The sequence below is a fragment of the Asterias rubens genome, chromosome 13 (genome assembly GCF_902459465.1).
Source record: "Asterias rubens chromosome 13, eAstRub1.3, whole genome shotgun sequence".
In the NCBI taxonomy this organism is placed as follows: domain Eukaryota; kingdom Metazoa; phylum Echinodermata; class Asteroidea; order Forcipulatida; family Asteriidae; genus Asterias; species Asterias rubens.
The window spans coordinates 13,414,453-13,435,689 of record NC_047074.1 but is presented as its reverse complement, the minus strand read 5'-3'; the positions used below and the strand labels follow the sequence as shown (position 1 = coordinate 13,435,689).

The window sequence follows — 21,237 nt, the reverse complement described above, 5'->3', positions numbered from 1 at the left end:
GACTTTACCTGAGGCCACATAAGGTTTCTTTCTTCGGGAGAGCTTTAATGGTTAACTGGAGCAAGACCTGATATTTGAATGTGTTTGAATGTTTTTTTTTAGTTCTTTTTTTTGTAAATATTCAACAACCATCAATCTGTTGGCGTGCCAGACATCTTGACATATTATGTTCAAGAGTGCCAACAAATTAACCGCATGCCTTTAACATTCGTAAGGAAACAAAAAGTTAATCGCAAGCGTTTTTAAGATTGCACAAATTCCAGAATTGACTGCCCCAAAATGAAATTGAATGACTAACCGCACGCCTAAAAAAAAATTCCTGCGAATTTAAATGCAGGTTCGATGAATTGTTAAATTGAATGATTATTTTGTTAAATCGAATGAAAGTACATTTGACTAGTCTCAAAAAGAAATCGAATGACCCTTTTCAGTAGCATTCGATTTCGTGCGAAATAGAATAGGCTGATGGTTAAATTGGCTGCTCATTTTCCGAAATTGACCGAGAAAACCTATAGTATTATAAACAAAACTAATAAACAAAATTTAATGTGTAGATATGACCAATTTATCACTAAAAAGAACAGTGCACGAAAGGGTTAAAATGTTCGCCATCTCATTGTTGTAAATTTTCAACATGACCACGTTTTTAAAGCTCAAGTTTAAAAGGTTGCTGCATGTAGATCAAAATGGCGCCACGTTGACGGTAAGGACAATGCGAAACACAAAGACGAATGATCTTCAGTAAATATTGATTTGTATGTAGCCTATTTGGCAAGTTGTATTAAAAGACCAAGAGCGGGATTTAGAAGCACGTGCTTGGAGTTATGTTTCGAGGATCAAAGGAGTCTAGTTGCAAACAAAATAAAATAAAACAAATCACCAGGTCCCGCGTGTAACGTCGCGATATAAGAAACCGCTTTATTTTACTGAAACCAATCAAGTTTTCGTTGAAACAAATTGTTAAAGTAAAGAGCAAATATCATTTAAAACGAAACACACATCGTTATCTGGCATATCCATTAAATAGTGATAAATCTTGACGAACACATTAGTTGTTCTGACAACTATATCGGAACAACTATTAAATACAAATGTGCGACAAATACAATAACTGTATCGACTGCTGTAAGTCTTGACGAAAACAATAGCTGTTCCGACTTCTGCGTCGGAACACCTATAATAAGAGTGACCACTAATTATAACGCACCATGTCTGTCAGGCCTGACACTCCTGGTGCGACTGAGAGTAGAATTGCGTGAACAAAAAAACAACATTCTGATACTGATTCAGCTATAGGAACTCCAGAAAGGATAGTTTTAATCGAATTTGTAGAATGTGTGATGTTTCCTTTCTGAGTTCGTGGGGGAGTATGTTCCAAAGTGAAGCCAGATCTAATAATAGACCTCTCTTTTGTTGATAAACAAACCGCCTTGGTTGGCATGGTCGGCCGAATGTTAGTAAAACACTCAATCTTAAAAACATATGTTTTAACCAAATTCAGCATTTTCTGCAAACTTTCAACTAAATAAAATACCCCTCATAATTGTTTGTTTTGTTTTTAACAAAATCAACAAATTTGGTTACATTGTTACCAAAAATAGCGATCTTTTCTTGATTTGCACTTACGGCTTTCCATAGTTTTCTAATCTGGGTTGGCAAAAACTCGGGCTGTGACGTTGCAAAAGAAAGGTCTATAATAACAATACCAATTAATCGTGTTCAGACGACCTAGGACGCTGAACATTAGTAAAACAAACTAAGCACATTGTATGAAAAAAAAAAACCCAGAATGAAAACAATAGGAATACCAATTCCTAAAAACATTCCGCACCTGTTAATAAAATATGAGAACAGATTTACTCTACTCTAGATCTAGGGCTCTAATAGAATAATTCCCAGAGGAGTTTCATTCTTTATGTGGCTCGCTAATCATAATTGCATAATTAGTTTATAGAATTAGGACAAAGTAAACAGTCGTCGGCTGCCGCTATAAAATGAACATAGAGTGTCTATACGTGTAATTATACTCGCCACTAATTAATTGACAATACAATATTGCGGTGAGTGGAACTTTCACGCGTCATAACTCGTTTTAAATGGGTCTTCGTAGAAATTGTCCTTGGGGAAGTGACAAGTAAAAATTGATCATGGAGTTTTTTTTTTATAACTCCATGAATTGATACGATTCAGATCGATCTACTTCTGTATTAAAGGCACTGGACACTGTTGGTAATTACTCACAAAATTATTGTTAGTATACAACTTACTTGGTGACGAGCAACGTAGAGGTTGATAGTATAAAACAGTGTAAGAAACGGCTCCCTCTGAAGTAACGTAGTTAGGGGAAAGTTCACTAAAATATTGGAATTTAATTCGAGAAATCAGCTGAGGTCTCGAATTCGAGCGTCTGAAAGTACACAACTTTTGCGACAACTTTTTCTTCCATTATTCTCTCGCAACTTCGTCGACCAATTGAGCTCGAATTTTCACAGGGTTGTTATTTTATGCATATGTTGAGAAACACCAAGTAAGAAGACTGGTCTTTGACAATTACCAATAGTGTCCAGTGCCTTCATGTAGCCACAGGTGATAAACTTGTTTGCATATGTTGTAATTTTTACTGTAATTTGGCCGTTGCCACGAATATAAAAAGAAATAAACTATCTATCTATCTATCTATCTATCTATCTATCTATCTATCTATCTATCTATCTATCTATCTATCTATCTATCTATCTATCTATCTATCTATCTATCTATCTATCTATCTATATCTATCTATCTATCTATCTATCTATCTATCTATATATATATCTATCTATCTATCTATATATCTATCTATCTATCTATCTATCTATATATCTATCTATCTATCTATCTATCTATCTATCTATCTATCTATCTATCTATCTATCTATCTATCTATCTATCTATCTATGCTATTGCGTGTGATACAAGGGTTGTTTAAGTATACCAGGGGTGAGTTAAAGGCACTCACACCTTTGGTAATTGTCAAAGACCAGTCTTCTCACTTAAATTATCCAAACAAAATGTATGAAATAACAAACCTGTCTCAATTGGTTAAGAGAAGTTCAAGAGAATAATAAAAGAAGAAAAAAACCTCTAGGCCTAAAGTATTTTAATAATTGAGTAAGAAATTACCCCTTTCTCAAAAACTACGTTATTTCTCACAATGTGTAAATAGTAGAACCGTAAGAAAACACTCCGCTGCCTTGATTAAGGAACTATGTAGAGGAACACCTACCCAATTCATTTTGAATAAGTAAATGGTGAAACCTTTATAGGAAAAATACACCCAAAGCTTCGAATAAGTAAATGGTGGAACCTTGGAGGAAACACTCCCAATAGATCTGAATAAGTAATGGTGGTACCATAAGAAAACACACCCATTGCTTTGAATAAGAATGGCAAAACCATTATAGGAAAACACACAACATAGCCTTCTTGAATAAGTAACTTGTGGAACAAAAGAGGGAAAACACTCCACATAGCTCTGAATAAGTAAATGCTAAAACCATAGATGGAAACACTCCTCAAGTTTATCCCAACTCTGAATAAGTAACTAGAGGGAATCATGATATACATCAACACTCCCCGTGTTTGTTCCAGTTATTTTCTCTTCCAGAATCAACATGAAAGTCTGTTTAGTCGTTCAGTTTCGCTTTCATATTCAGGCGTATGATTTAATTTCATAAAGTGACAAAGATGCCACACTTATCCCGAAGCAACACAGGAAAGTGTTGATTATTCGATGGTTTAGGGTGGCGCCATTCTTTTTTCCCACGGGCCTCAGCTATAAGTGTTTGAATGAAATGAAGAATCGAGATGGGAAACACTGATGGACACTGTTTACTGTTTCAAGTCATGAAATTTGCACAGTTGATGGATACATCATTGTCCTAATTATTTCCAGCGTTTGGAAAAACACAGAATATTTTGAAGCGGTGTTCTACTCCCTTAGGCACTGGGTACATGTGGTAATTGTCAAAGATCAGTATTCTCACTTAGTGTAATAATAATAATAATAATAATAATAATAAGACTTGTAATGCGCACATATCCACCCTGCTATCCCAACATATACATAATTATGGTAAACAATCTGTGAACATTTTGGCTAAATTTGTCATATATATTGCAAGAAAATAATGAAAGAAAAACACCCTTGCTGACAAATTTGTGTGCTTTCAGATGTGAGAAAGAGGTAATTTCTCACTTAAATACTAAAAGACTTCAGGCCTAAAGCTTTTTGTTATGCGTCTAAAAGCACACAAATTTGTGCAAAAAGTCTTTTTATGTTTTCTTCCATTACTATTCTCTTGCAACTTCGACGACCAATTGAGCCCAAATTTTCACAGGTAGTTATGTTATGCATGTTGGAATAAGACGACACATATGCAAACATCCATGGTCGACTATAGACCTTCATCAGGGTGCAGCCATCTTGAATTTCTCCCATTGATATCAATGTTACCAAACCCAGACTGGAAGAACAAAATAGTCCGGCTCGTAATTGCAAAATAATTATTAGCATTCATTATTGTTATCAGATACGAGGAACATGACCAAGATGGAGACAGCGTGATAACGGCCTAGTACGTTCTGGAACAGCATTATTCCTCCCTACAGTAGATCGGTAAAAGCAACCATATAAACAGACATAAAACAGCCGTCGCACAGTATAAGTTCGGCAAAAATACATAACAACAATGGCCATCTAGCATTAATTTAATAACGTGTTAATAACTCGGCCAAGATGAAATAACAAAATGGGCCTTTGAAAACATTTGTTCTCCTGATCAAAGTTACAAATAATGTTCAATAAAGAGTAGTCGAGTTACATTCACTCGAGTGTGCAACATGTAACTACGAACAGTTTTGAAAGCGTTCTTTTCAATGTTCTTGGTAAGTGGTGAAATTGACGAATGGCGCGTAAAAATATCCCATGCCCACACCTGTCCTTTAATTGACGTGGCACCTGCTCTCTGCTAAATGGGTGCTATTAGTGTTTTGTGTATACGCACTAAGGCATAGGTTGTTTTTTTGTTGTTGTTTTTTTAGTGGATTGAAAAGAAAAATAAATACTACGAGCCAATTGTCTTTTCCAAGGTTTTTATATTTCAGGATCGGTAAAGCTGACAAAATAGTCGCATACATTGTTCATGTTTTTGGATCAAACATAACACATGAAATAACAAACATGTGCAGATGTTGGCTTAATCTGTTATGCGAGTCAGGAGAAAAATAGCAAAAGTCAGCGATTCCGTTTGTTTTTGTATTCAGTTTTCTTGAATATGTCTTAATTTCAGAGGGAAATATTTGTCAAAATGTTACATTGATTGGTTTGTGTTCAAATGTGTTGTGTACGTGTATGAATACACAACATTGTTATCAGATATAAGCGCCCTGTTTTATGAAATACTGAGCCATTTTGATGTTTAAAGGCTTTAAAAGGCAGTGGACACTATTGGTAATTACTCAAAATAATTATCAGCTTAAAACCTCATTTGGTAACGACTAATGGGGAGAGGTTGGTAGTATAAAACATTGTGAGAAACGGCTCCCTCTGAAGTGACGTAGTTTTCGAGAAAGAAGTAAATTTCCACGAATTTGATTTCGAGACCTCAAGTTAAGAATTGGAGGTCTCGAAATCAACCATCTGAAAGCATACAACTTCGTGTGCAAGGGTGTTTTTTTTTTTATTTCATTCATATCTCACAACTTCGACAACCAATTGAGCTCAAATTTTCGCAGGTTTTTTATTTTATGCATACATTGAGATACACCAAGTGAGAAGACTGGTCTTTGACAACAACCAATAGTGTCCACTGTATTTAAATCGGAATAAAACTGCAATAGAGCGAAACGTTTTCGTAAGGTCGTGACAAACATAATATTTACTTTAGATTTGTGATGTTATACTTTAAAGCTACGGAACACACATTTTTTGAACCTAAAGATATAAATGTAAATATAGGTTTTCCCGGCCAATTTCAGCAAAAATCCATTCATTTTAACTCCTGGCTCAATCAATTTCGTTTTGAAAATGAATGCACTTTGAATCAGCATTCAAGAGTCAAAATGAGTTATTCAATTTCAACAGTTAACATTCACTGGTCAACTCACATCATTCAATTTCATCAGGCCGTAAGACTCATTCAATTTCGTTAAAGCCAGCAGCGAGAGCTGGTCAACCCTTCATTTTCATTAATGGGCAAACATTTTCCAAATGTTTGCATTCAAATCAAAATTCTTCGTTGGGCCTATGTGCTTATACTCATTCGTTGCTGCCTATGTTGGACAAATAACTTATGAAAAATGCGTCAGATGGTATAGCCTGGCCTACATGCCCAGTTGACTTGCACGTCAGATCATTGAAGGTTAAAGAAGAAGAAGAAGATGGAGACAAAACTTAAACCATAACCACAACACAAATAGAACAAACGTATAACAATCAAAGAGAGCAAGTGTGAAAAAACACCAGGTTAACATTGAGTTTAACTTTTTGTAAGTTTGAGAACGAACCCTTATAATTTGTCAGCTTTGTGTTTCCGTAAAAAAAAAACTTGTTAACAAAGAGAAGAACCTGTGTAAAAAACAGGATAACATTGAGTTTAACTTATTTGTAAATTTGAGAACAAACCCTTATGATTTTAAGCTAACTGTTTCCCTAAAAAAGGATTCGTTACGTTCTTGTTTGACAGGTTCTGGACATAGTAAAAACAACGACAAACAAGGCTGAAGTTTTTATTTCAATGTTATCGGATACAGGCTTTAACGTAAGGGTAACAAGGCAAGCAAATGGAACAATATTACAATTAAGAAAACAAAATGATGTAAATAATGTTAAGTACATGGAAACACTTAGAAAAACATCTGTGTTAGTAAAGGAGCTCTAATTTCCAGTTTACTCGTGTCATAAAGCCATATAGAAGTCATCTTTAGTTTGAATGCAAAGAAGTTGAAATTCGTTGCACATAAATGAAAAAGAAAACTCAAACTAGCAGCAAAATCATCTTCGCTTCGGTGGGTCTTAATTTGAATACATCAATTGCAAATAGGTAGCAGAAATTCAACTTAAGAATGGTCAAAGTGTAGTCTTGAATACCTATAAATGAAATAGAATGACTGAAGCGAATCTGAACGATCAAAATGCAATCATGTGTGCACGAAAACGAAATTGAATGCTTTAAGAGCTAAAAAGTAACCCTAGTTGGAGAGGATTAGAGGAAACTGCTAGAATTTGAATGCATGTGAATGACATTTAATGATTTGTTGCTGAAATTGGCCGGGAAAACCTATAATATAGGTTTTCTCGGTCAAATTCGGCAAATGAGCAGTCAATTTAATTTTCATGCGTTCCAATTAAAGCTGTTTTACTGTTCCAGTTGTTACCGCGTTTCAAATTCAGAATTCGGTCATTCAATTTCGTTTTGGGGCGAGTCAAATTCCTTAAGCACTCTGTTCAATTTAGCGTAGCGTCATTCTTTTTCGTGACACACACGCCTCAAGAAGCGTCTGCGAATTTTAATGCTGCTTTGATGAATTGTTAAATTGAATGATTATTTTGTTAAATCGAATGACGCAACGTTACATTTGACTAATCCCAAAACGAAATCGAATGACCCTTTTGAGTAGCATTCGATTTTGCGCGAAATAGAATAGCTTGGTGGTTATTGGCTGCTCTTTTTCCGAAATTGACCGAGAAAACCTATATACAATAAAACCCATATACACCGGTGTGTGTCAGCATTGCATACAGACAGCAGGCATAATTACTCCGTGGGATTCGAACCCACGACCTTTGTGATTCTAGAGCAGTGTATCATACCTATTAGAGCACAGAGATTGCCCGTTATAGCTAGAGGCAGTTAGAAATATAGTGGACATAAAAAGTGCTTTACCTGTTTCAGAAAGTACGCTCAGCTGAATCTTGAAACCATCTCGCGGCGGATTGTTTGAGACATCCGTCTTGAAGACCATCCACATCTCCGGGCCGGATGAGATGATTTGCCTCACCTCTCCACGGTCTCCAACACTTTTATCTGGGGGTAGTCTATACCCCTCATACACCGTGGTATAGTTCAGACCACTCCCAATGAATAGGTCGTCTCTTGCGCTGTTGTGTCCCTCCACCTGGAAGTCTAAGATTCTAGCGCTGATGATAGTGCCCTGTGGAGCTGTGATGACCCATGTGGTGAAGCTTTGTGTAGGGTATCCGTTGGAGGAACCATAACCCGGGGAAGTTATGTTCGTGGGTGACTCTGAAGTGATGTTGATCTGTTGGAAGTCATCTGTGGGTTGTTGAGAGTGAGAGAGAGAGAGAGAGAGAGCGAACATTGATCGTGTGAACGCAACACTTAGCTAGCTTCGCTGATGCTAAAAACTTTGCTGCCTACCCCATTCAAAAGGTCGCAGCGAAGTTAACTTTTCGTATAAAAATTCACAGAGAAAGGACAGAGGGATTGACAGAATGGTTCACACATTTTTTTTCGATTTGTGGCATGACGTATGTACCATCTATTGTGTATTCATTGTGTTCTAGGAATCTCGGGAATTCCTTATAGAGAATGTACAATTTAAAGGCAGTGGACACTATTGGTAATTACTCAAAATAATTATCATAATAAAACGTCATTTGGTAAGGAGTAATGGGGAGAGGTTGATAATATAAAACATTGTGAGAAACGGCTTCCTTTGAAGTAATGTACTTTTCGAGAACGAAGTAATTTCAACGAATTTGATTTCGAGACCTCAAGTTTAGAATTTGAGGTCTCGAAATCAAGCATGCTTCTGAAAGCACACAACTTCGTGTGACAAGGGTGTGCAGCACCTAAATGTAGGCCGGGCCCTAAATGTTGCCTGACCTAACATGCCACCTAGATGTAGCCCGGACCTAAATGTAGCCCCAAACATGTACCTAGATGTAGCCCGGACCTATTATGATAGTTATCTCGCAACTCTGACGACCAATCAAGCTCAAATTCTCACAGGTTTGTTATTTTATGCATCTGTCGAGATACACCTGATTACCAATAGTGTCCAGTGTCTTTAAAGGAAGGTGTTTCTGTACAAGATGACAATTATGTGTTTAAGTACCGTAACATGGGACCATGGGGGGGGGGGGTCACCCTCTGCCCCATATTGGTGCCAACAAATTGTTATCCAACTTTTGCAGAGAGATCAATCTTCGCACAATGGGCCTAAAATGTGGAATAGCCTCTTAGAACAATTAGAAATACCAGCTCACTTTACTTAAGACTGGCCTCCCGATTTAGGGCAAAACAGTGGTGAAAAACATAATGTACAGAGAGAGAGCCCGTTTTTTAACCAAGGCAATATTATAGATAAACCACAAGTCTTGTGCATGGTTTATCTCAGTCTCCTTAAAGGCAGTGGACACTATTGGTAATATTGTCAAAGACTAGCCTTCACAGTTGGTGTATCTCAACATATGCATAAAAAAACAAACCTGTGAAAACTTGAGCTCAATTGGTCATCGAAGTTGCGAGATAATAGTGCAAGAAAAATAGCCCTTGTCACACGAAGTTGTGTGCGTTTAGATGGTTGATTTCGAGACCTCAAGTTCTAAATCTGAGGTCTCGAAATCAAATTCGTGGAAAATTACTTCTTTCTCGAAAACTATGGCACTTCAGAGGGAGCCGTTTCTCACAATGTGTTATACCATCAACCTCTCCCCATTACTCGTCACCAAGAAAGGTTTTATGCCAATAATTATTTTGAGTTATTACCAATAGTGTCCACTGCCTTTAACCAAAGAGTCTCCAAACGCCACTAGGTTCGAATCCCGGTCGTAGCTTTTTTCGACGGACATAATTTCACTAGATAACTGATTTTTTTTTTAAAGTATCATATGTCAGCTGTAAGCCCTGTTCACACTATACCTTTTATCCCAGTGAAATTACAGCCCGGTGATGCCTTATTTTGTTCTCACTCCACGGTTATCCCGGCGCACTTTCACGTCATGTCCATGTATTCCGCGGGGTTCGGTTGCATGTTTTAATAATAATATCCCGGGGTTTTACCGCTTGCCCCTACTCCAGGGCAGAGGTGGCTTTCCCCAGGGTATGCCCATTTGCCGGGGCAGACCAGGGGTAAAGCAATAGAAGTGTGAACACTGAACAGGTCTGTCGTTATTCCCGGGGCAACCCCGGTGAGTAGAGTACAGTGTGAACAGGGGCTATATACATTCAATGAAACTTACCTGCATTAGCTGTTACGATACAATTACTAAGAATTCCCAGAGCCAGAATCACCCGCCGTAGCCTGGTTGTTTCCCCATCACCCATCTTGCCGTCACTGTATCTGAGGTTAAAAAGACACAAAATCAGCACACAATCACTGATTTATATGCAAGCCACACACCCCATTGTCCAAGACACGACTCGCGAAATGTCACCGACTTGTTAAAAGTTCTTACTTATACATCGGTGACTTTTCATGGCTGCTGACATCGACGTATAAACCTGCCAGCGGACAAATTATTTCAATTATGATGTCTCGTTCTTCTTCTCTTGAAACCTGACCAAAATATCAGAGCAAGGTTGTCTAGATCACTCTATCAATAAATAGTTAATGGCCTGACGTTTCGATCCTAGCAGGGTCTTTCTCGAAGGCTAATTGAGAAAAGAGCCAATAACTATTTTTTGCATTTATACCATTGGTTGGATATCAGTTTACAGCAGCTAATTTTATTCACTTTATTAAAAGACACAAAGGCAAACACGGATTTTGATTATAGGATTTTTTTGTGATGAGGTTAGTTTGTGTCATTTTTACTTTATTGGTCGCTACCTCCGAGTTCTGTGAAAAAAAAAATCACAAGCATATTACTCGGGTGGGATTCAAACCCATGACCCTTGCAATTCTAGAGCAGTGTCTTACCAACTAGACCACCGAGATTGCCCGGTAGCTAAAGGCCGTTCGAACCATACACTTTAGCAGCCATAAATGTAACATGTTAAATATGCATCTGAATTTTGTTTTACTATATATTATGCATTTCAAGAACACACATTGTAGCCTTTTGTCAAGGCTTTCGTTTTGGAGGGCAGGGATCCCAAGCGAAGGGAACAGGAGAATTTCGCTCCAGTCGCTTGAGATCGCGGATCTCTAAGCCGCAAGGCCTTGACAAAAGGTTTATACACATTGTGCAGAGGCAGTTCTCAGTTCGTTTGAGTGGTTCGTCCTTTTAATTGGTTAGTTCAGCCATGAAATCGAAAACTGCTTTTGACACGTTCGAAATTTTTGCTGAGACAAGTTCGTATATCAAGGAATGATTATATTCTTGTGTCAGGGTTTGATTGCAGAGGTGGGACTTGGATGAACAAGGAAGATTTATTCGTTTAATGAAAGCGGGAGTATCATCGTTTTGTCTGCAATACCACTCTCGCAAAGAGACATGGAGACAACTCTTTTTAGAGTGAAATATGGTACTTTCAACTCGATTTAGAGTGAAGTTCGTTCCATTTTCACTCAAAAATAGTGACATAGATTGACTTTCACTCTCAAAAGAGCGATACTAACACCACTCGGACAAAAGAGTGAAAATTCACTCTTTTACATCATGAGATAGCAACGCAAGTCTTGCGCATCACTATCCGAGTACATTATTATTTTTTGGTACCACGCGCTTCACCGTTTTCACGAAAAGCCGCGCTTGGGAAACACCAAGTGAGAATACAGGTCCTTGACAATTACAGTCGATTTCACGAAACGCTAGGATTAAAGTCTTGAGTTAGGACGATTGACCCCTCCTTACTTAAGATGGGTTCAATGCGTCACACACTCGATCCCTAAATGTAAAAGAATGGGTAAGCACCCGTTTTGTCCGCCATACCACTCGTGCAAAGATCCATATGGCGGACAACTCTTTTTAGAGTGAAAAAAGGGTACTTTCAATTCGATTTCGAGTGAAATTTGCTCCAATTTCACTCATTAAAAGTGAGACAGATTGACTTTAACTCTCAAATGAGTGAAACTTGAACCACTCGGACAAGAGAGTGAAAATTTCACTCTTTTACATTATTAGAGAGTAACTCATCCTTAGTCCTAAGATAAAACCTAAGTTAGGAAGAGTTTGGTGAAATCGATGGCTGTGCCTTTAAACTGTATGGCGCGCGTATCTCGTTATCCAAGCACACTGACTGAAGAGGCTCTTCCTAAAACCTGAACAACGATTTGACCTACATTTTACTCTGATCTTTTGCAATGTTTCACGATGCATTTAGGTACATGTGGCTCTTTGTGAAAATGCCTTTTTATTATGCATCTGAAAGCACACAAAGTGTGCATCAACAAGGTTTTTTTTCCTTCATCATTTTCTTGCAACTTCGACGACAAATTTAGTTCAAATTTTTGCAGGTTTGTTATTTTGTGCACATGTTGAGATACACCCCAAATATTACCCAAAGGTGTCCAGTGTCTTTAAACTAAATACGTGTTTTTACACAAGAAAAGGGCGCGTATCTCGTAATCCAAGCACACTGACTGAAGTGGCCCTTCAAGAAACCTGGAAAAAACGATTTGACCTACATTTTATGCTCTTCTGTTACAATGTTTTACAATGTATTTTGGGGGCATGTGGGTCTTCACAAAAACGCAAAGTGCAACTTATTGCGATAAAGACCCTTTCCTGTAGAAATCGATTATTCTGTCCTTTTAGTATTCGCGGCTCTTCGTGAAAACAGTGACGATTTACACACCTTTGTCGGCGCCCATTTGATTTAGCAAAATACTGGCACGGTCTTTATCGTGACTAATGGCTTGAATTATAGAACATTATTATAGGAATGGGCGGGCCTTTGGACCAGAAAGATGGGAGACATTGATGATACTTGGAAGGTATAGATATTAGGGTGAGTTTTCACGGTCGTAACCAATAACTGTTTCTACTATTAACCAATGGCAATTTCAACCGAAACAGTTATTGGATAAATCACCGCCGAAACGCATCCCTATTCTGCTTGATGGTGGGGCATTCATAATTCTATAACAACACGTGTGCACAACACTGCATTGGTTACTACTAAAAGACTTTCATATACACATTAATTTTTAATCAAGTGGTAACTTAAAACTAATCAGGGAAATGGAGGCAAACCCCGATAAGCTATGCTTGTTTTGGGGAAGCCTTTTTTTGGAGAGAATGAACAAAACGACTTGTGTACGACGTGAGGTCTCCGAGACAAGATCATGGGTGATATTATAGGCCGATTGACCTCACTTGAGAGGTAAATAATACTGCATTTGGCAGGGCATTATTGATCCCAAAGATCCGGGAGGGACCAGGATTAATGACGCGTATGATGACATTGACTGAGGGTGGAGTCATTGTTGGAGCTTGATTGGGCGGGGCATTAGTGACAATGAAGGTATTGGGGCATTATAATTTACTGGAAGGGGGCAGGTGTATTATCGTCTTGATTTTTACCTGGTACCCTTAACGACGGCCACTGCATAATTCGAAACACTGCATAAGAGACATTAGCTGTTAGGCGGGGCATTAGTGACAACGAAGGTGTTGGGGCATTAGTGTTTATTGGGATGGGCCAGGTGTATATCGGTTTAACTTTTATCTACTACCCTTACCGACGGCTACTGCATGATTAAAAAAAAAAAAACACCAAAACCGAAGGGTAGAGGCATTCGTGGTGCTTAGTTGGGCGGGGCATTAATGAAAAAGAAGGTATTGGGGCATCTACTGGGATGGAAGAGGTATGTGTAACATTGTTTTTATGTTTATTTACATACCCTTACCGACGGTTACTGCATGATTTGAAAAACACAAACATTAGGGTAGAGGCATTAGTGGTGCTTGATTGGGCGGGGCATTAGTGTGAGTGACAATGAAGGTAATGGGGCATTAGTGTTTCCTGGAAGGGGTAACCGTCGGTTTCACGAAACTCTTCCTAACTTAAGATGGATCTAAGGACTATAGAACGAGTTGAGTTCCGTATCCATATATGTTAGGACGTATGGAACACATCCCAAGTTAGGACGAGCCAGATAGGATTAATCCAAGCGTTTCTTGAAGTCGGCCGTAGGTGTATTTAACGTTTTGTTTTTTACCGACGGCCACTGCATGATAAAAATAAAAAGCATTTTCTTTTGTTTGTGCTCATCACCCGGCTTTTAAAATGGTGTCGGTATTGTAGCTGACCTTTTTTAATTTCCTGTAAGAAAAAAGGTGTGTTTTTGTTACCCTTGAGCTTCGTTTCACCCAATCTCTGAAATCATAACAGCGAAAACAGAAAAATAGGCTCTGCGTTTATGAACACGACTCGCCATTTTTCACGCGTCATTTAGTCTTCAGTGTTTTTCGTCAACATCACAACCTCGATCTTATAAGCAGGAACGCGGGAAATTAAATTTCATGTTTTGTTTTGACAGTACATGGAGGTAAAACTGGATTTTGTTGTCTAGTTGAGTGGTTGGTGCGGTCTTAGATTTGGAAACTTATAGGGAAGATAGGTCGGTTCAATTCTGCTTGTACGGAGAACGGTTTGAGATATGGAGTGAACTGTTCGGGTGATGCGAGGGACAAATTTACCCCAAACCTCGAAGTGTCAAAGTATTAAGTCCGTTGTAAAAATGACAAGGCACTGGACACGTTTGGTAATTGTCAAAGACCAGTCGTCTCACTTGGTGTATCCCAACATAATGCACAAAATAAGCATACCTTTAAAAATTTGTATTCAACTTAGTGGTCGTCGAAGTTGCGAGATAATAATAGAAAAAAAAAACTTTCAGGTGCTTGATTTCAAAACCACGTTAAAATCTAATTCTCAGGTTTCGAATACAAATTCAAATGTTTTAGTGGAACAAAGTTTGCTAAAGCGTAACTTTATTCCACAGGTAAGCAATAAAATTAAGCGACCAGTTTGCGCATTCACCATGGATTTGCATTTTTGTTGTCATGTATTTTTATTATACAGTTTTTTAAGCAAAGGAGGTCAGCTTGCCTTTTCGAGTAGTGCAATGAAATGGAAACTCGCACAGTGTACGCACAAATCGTCCGTGCTGTTAGTAAGCTTAAAGCAAAAGTTGGTAAACGTGTGACGTCACGAGAAAAATCCTATTTACTTTATATGATGTATCCTCATTTTATTTGAATGCAGACTGGCGAAGATGGACATGCCAAACGTACAGTTCAGTAACACTTTCAATCCAGCTCGGGTGATATCTTAATATAATGGTCAAACATGGCTACAGCATAGCGACATTTACACTGGATCGTTATTATTCACTCGTCAATATTCACGGACATGGTGTACTTAAAAACACTGGACACGTTTGGTTATCAAAGACCAGTGGTTTCACTTGGCGTATTGCAACATATGCATAAAACATGTGAACATTTGGGCTCAAAAAGTCATCGAAGTTGCAAGAAAATAATTCAATAGATACACCCTTTTTGCAATATAAAAATTATGTGCTTCCAGACGCTTGAGAAGTGCTATACTTTATTCAAATATTTGTGGGTGGGATCGTACTTCAGAGAGAGTCGTTTCTCACAATGTTTTCTACTATCTACATCTCTCCATTGCTCGTATACCAAGTAAGTTTTTATGCAACTTTTTAAATATTTTGAGTGATTACCAAACGTGTCCAGTACCTCTAAACACGTGTGCAGACATACTGCACGCTACACCTTTTGGCGGGAAAATGTTTCATATGACAACTGAATTTGGGCTTGCAATAATATTGTTTAGGCTAAGATCATGTAGGTTAATCTGATTTTAAATTATGCTCTGTATAATAGATAGGCCTATGTTAGGCTAGGAGTATTCCCCAACTTTAGAAGGGTTTTGGCTTTGAGCTCACTTCGAGCATTCTAACTTTTCTACGCAGCCATAAGTTCACTGGCCAATGGACAATATGCATATGACGTCATTTGAGTATATAGGGCGCCCTTGCCTTGACGTCAAAAGGAAGTTGTTTGTTTGGCCAGTTCTGTACGCCGTGCGTACAAATAATAATGGGTTTTTTTCGTCATTGTTTCATCATCGTTTAACCTCTGAGATGGCAGATGTATATGACGTCAATGCATGGTCCACGAATCTCTATTATATTTAGAGGTCAATTTGATAAGGTCAATTGATCTCTATGGCAGAGTTACACATGACGTCACTGACCGCCATCTTTGATGTAGAACAAGAGAAAGGTGTTCGAGTGTACGCACTGCACACGACCTCAGCCAATGACAGCCTGTCATGCGTGCACATTGAATCAAAGATGGCGGCCAATGCAAGGGGTCTGATGCACACACGCACGCGTTGCTGTAGCACAAAAACGTATAATTGTGAGTTCAAAAATTATAAATTTCCCCATAAAGATGGCCAACTGTAAATTGTTTGACGTCAATTGGAAACTATCTTTAGCTGTTTTTAATTATTTTCGTAATGGGCGGTGAGGTATAACGAAGAAATGGCCCCGTTATTTGTTCATGCAAGCTAAGACAAACAAAGAACGGGAATAACAGAGCGACAAACCGATCTTCAAGGTTTAATTTAACCGTCCTTACTAAATTAGGTATGAGGCAATGCTACTACTCGCTTGGATAAAAATCAATTTGTCCTATTTAAGGTAAAAGCTTTTAACTTATCAATTTAGTAATCAGTCAGTAGTCTTTCGAGTATAAAAAAGTAAACTCAAAGTCTGGCGTTTAATTTTGATGGAAAAACAAATTGGGGAAATGCATAAGAAAACAACAGGATTTTGTGTTTATCATTGGTTTGAGAGATCAACAATAAAGTTACTGAAAGTAATTTAGGCTTTACCTGGTTTGTTATGACTAAAATATCTTTTCATTTTTTGTTTTGATCTTAAACTTGCCAAACTCAGAGCTAGGTATATTATGGGTCAGCCTAAATCATTCTCCAAAATTAAGCAAGGGACCCTTGCTAAATTGATCTCATGTGAAAGGTTTTTTTTCAAACTTATCTTAGGGCCATGTCACTTGAGGCAATTTACGGGCAACCAGTTCCAGGCAATCTCCAAGAAGAAAAGGCATTACCATTTGATTGTTAACATTTTCTTTTGTAGATCGTAAGACAATGTTTTAAAATTGACTCATGTGCTAACAAAGTGGTCATGTAGCACGCAATGCAGTTGGTTGCTCCGAGTTGTCTGCAAAACATGGCTTGTGTGACAAGGCCCTTAAGGCCCGGTCACACAGGCCCCGATAACGAGAACGAAAACGAGAACGATAAAAATGCACGCCCTCGATTGGTTGAATGAGCGTGGTAAAATCCATTGTTTCAACCAATTGTTATCGTTCTCGCTATCGTTCTCGTTATCGGATCCTGTGTGACCGGGCCTTTATGCTTATATACATGCTGCAAAAACTGGGGGTGTTAAATTGACAGCATGGGTGTTGTCACATAGACAAGAAAGATCCAATCAGTAGGTAGGCCCACACTATAGGGTGTTAAAAGAACACTATACAACAGTGCCAATTTTGAATTTAGAAAAACAAGCTGCGTTCCGGTAGGTTATTTTTCCGGCTTACAAAACGTGTGTTTCGAGTTGTTTTGATAAACGTATCGTACGGGTTCAGTTCCTTTTGAATGTGGTTTTAACATTCCCATGTAATGCCTAATGTCACCCGGGGAACACACATTTCGCTCGGCTCAGCTGTCTATAAGTGCACCGTACTAGACATGCCTTGCAAATGTCTCAAACTGGAATAATAGGGCCGTATTCATAAAAACATAGCAATGCTTTTTCTAGGCTTAGGCTTTTGCTTACATCTTTATATATGCTTACATCTTTATATATGCTTACATCTTTATATGCTTACATCTTTATATATGCTTACATCTTTTTATATGCTTACATCTTTATATATGCTTACATCTTTATATATGCTTACATCTTTATATATGCTTACATCTTTATATATGCTTACATCTTTATATATGCTTACATCTTTATATATGCTTACATCTTTATATATGCTTACATCTTTATATATGCTTACATCTTTATATATGCTTACATCTTTATATATGCTTACATCTTTATATATGCTTACATCTTTATATATGCATACATCTGTATAAAGATGTAAGCAAAAGCCTAGAAAAAGCAGTTGCTATTTTTTATGAATACGGCCCAATGGGAGACTTTCAGGACGCTTAGTGGCAGCAGACCTACCAGGTAAAATACATTGTTCTCGATAATGTGCGCACGCTCAGAACTACGTAAACGATGGAAACTTACCTGGTAAGTCTGCTGCCACCTAGCGCCTCAAAGTCTCCCATTGTGCTCTTCATTTAATTTTCAATTTAGAAACGTCTACGTGCACATAACACAGATACTGAAATTACAACACCTGGAGACTTTACACAATAAGCCGAAGCTTACAAAGGGGAGCCTTGAACATTAAAGACACTGGACACTATTGGTAATTGTCAAAGACTAGTCTTTACAGTTGGTGTATTTCAACATATGCATAAAATAACAAACCTGTGAAAATTTGAGCTCAATCGGTCATAGAAGTTGCGAGATAATAATGAAAGAAAAAAACAACCTTGTCACACAAAGTTGTGTGCGTTAAGATGGTTGATTTCGAGACCTCAAGTTCTAAATCTGAGGTCTCGTAATCGAATTCGTGGAAAATTACTTCTTTCTCGAAAAGTATGGCACTTCAGACGGCCGTTTCTCACAATGTTTTTACCATCAACCTCTCCTCATTACTCGTCACCAAGAAAGGTTTTATGTTAATAATTATTTTAAGTAATTACCAATAGTGTCCACTGCCTTTAACTCAATTAAATAATTAAATTTGTACTACTAGAACGTCTGACAAACATACATGTTGAACAGAGCATGGAGGTAGAAATATTTCTACCTCCATGAATAGAGCAACCTTGTGTGTTTTCCATGTGTTGTCGTTGATCCCTTTTCCTGGACACTATTGGTAATGACTGAACCTAATTGTAAGCATAACATGTACTTGTTAACGAGCAATAGAGAGCTGTTGACAGTATAAGACATTGGGGAAAAACGGTTCCCTCTGAAGTGACGCAGTTTTTTGGAAAGAGGTAATTTCTCAAAGTGAGACTACTGGTCTTCGACAACAATTACCAAAGGTGTCCATGTACCTTTAATCTTCCGCGTTCATCCCCAAAAGTATATCTACAAATGAGCATGTAAACATAGACATTTTATAGACAAGAGTGAGACGGGAATACAGAAGGAAAAACAGAGTTCAAATGACGCTGAATGTTTATTTCTTTATTTTATTTATTTATTTTGTCTTATCTAACCCGGGTAGCGAGCCCCATCAGTTTTCAAAGAACAGGGCTGCTAAATTAAAGAACAAAAATTTGCTAATAATTAAATTTACCAACCAAATTTCAATTTGTGGCATATTGCTTATTACTGGTATTCAGCTGTTGTTTACTTATCCTGAAAATCACATGGAAATTTGGTTGGTAATACTGTTTTTATCAATGCAAAAATGTCATGCTAAACTAATTTCTGTGCGTAGCAGCTATATGAAACTGGACCCTGTTCTCCCTTGGGGGCCCTGGATGGATTATGAAGATGGAATGTAATGGAGAATATTAATTTACCGAACTGCAGATAAATAAATTCAAAATACTTGAACAAAAGATCGTTCTTAAAATAGTTTTCAAATCGGCTTGAAGGAGGACTGCGGTTTAATTAATTGAGTCCAATTCCACAGAGGTCAATAAAAACGAGGAATATTCATTAGTATGATGTACATGTAAACGATGTGGATAGTGGTCGTTTTGTGATGGCAATGGACTTCATTAAAGGGACACGTTGCCTTGGATTGGGCGAGTTGCTCCATGAAAAGCGTCTAAAACGTTTGTTACGAAAAACGTTTTAAAGACACTGGACACTATTGGTAATTGTCAAAGACTAGTCTTCACAGTTGGTGTATCTCAACATATGCATAAAATAACAAACCTGTGAAAATTTGAGCTTAATCGGTCATCGAAGTTGCGAGATAATAATGAAAGAAAAAACACCCTTGTCAAACTCGTGGAAAATAACTTCTTGCTCGAAAACTACGTCACTTCAGAGGGAGCCGTTTCTCACGATGCTTCAATAGTACGTGATGTCCACTGCCTTTAAAAGTAGAATATAACTATCTACCCAATAAATACGCTTGGGGTAAATATTAACTTCTTCTTCTGTAACCGTAGTGCTTCGAAGTGAACAATCTCTCAAAATGCACTATCCAAAGATGCGGTATGGCCATTCATTTCAAACGTATACAGACCCTTTAGTAAAGTTCTCAAGGAACAAATTTACACAGCAAAGTAGATAAATAAAGTGTGTTACCGCAAATTGAATACATTATGTTACTTGTACTTTATGCCCGTTTGTATTCTGTAGCGTCAGGGTGTCAGACTATCATTGCAAGCAATTCCGCATTAATGGAGTCTGATCACGACGATACGAAACCATTTGCAATCAATACAAATTGATCTTTTCAATTGAGAAGAAGGTATTCTTGTTTTTTGGCGCTTTCAAATTATGCTAAGCAGTTCAGACCATGCTGACCTTTAATTAGTAAGCAAAACAGAGGGTGGTTTTCAACATTGTTTTCCAACCCACTCGACATTTGCATTGTACCTTGGCTTTTAATCAACTCTGTGTACAGATTCGATTTCGGTCGTGGGTTGAGTTTCCACCCAGTCCAGTAATAGAGGCAATTAAATATTAAAGATTTTGAAGCTATTCAGCCAGGAGAAATAATGTCGTCTGACGTATACAAGAAATACAGGACGCGCTTAAAGGTATGGTTATACGGGTAGTACTGTAGTCAGGATCCTTTGAAATAAACCCGTCTTAAAGGCAGTGGACATTATTGGTAATTACTCAAAATAATTGTTAGCATAAAACCTTACTTGGTAGCAAGCAATGGAGAGCTGTTGATAATACAAAAAACATTGTGAGAAACGGCTCCCTCAGAAGTAACGTAGTTTTCAAGAAAGAAGTAATTTACCATGAACTTGATTTGGAGACCTGTGGAAGCACATAGCTTCGTGTGACAAGGGTGTTATTTTCTTCCATTATTGTCTCGCAACTTCGACGACCAATTGAATTTTCACAGGTTTGTTATTTTATGCATATGTTGAGGAGGTACACCAAGTGACAAGACTGGTCTTTGACAATTACCAAAAGTGTCCAGTGCCTTTAAAGGCAAAGTAT

At 37.8% G+C, this 21,237-nt stretch overlaps 1 protein-coding gene across 1 annotated transcript in view; it reads right to left on the bottom strand.

The window, feature by feature from the left end:
* Nucleotides 1–21,237, bottom strand: part of LOC117298251 — a 65,724-nt gene that overhangs the window by 33,585 nt on the left and 10,902 nt on the right. The window contains exons 2-3 of the mRNA XM_033781388.1: nt 10,247–10,347; nt 7,926–8,315 (exon numbers count right to left, since the gene is read on the bottom strand). Of these exons, the coding sequence (XP_033637279.1) occupies nt 7,926–8,315; nt 10,247–10,331 (475 nt within the window). The 5' untranslated portion in view covers nt 10,332–10,347. The remainder of the gene's footprint in view (nt 1–7,925; nt 8,316–10,246; nt 10,348–21,237) is intronic.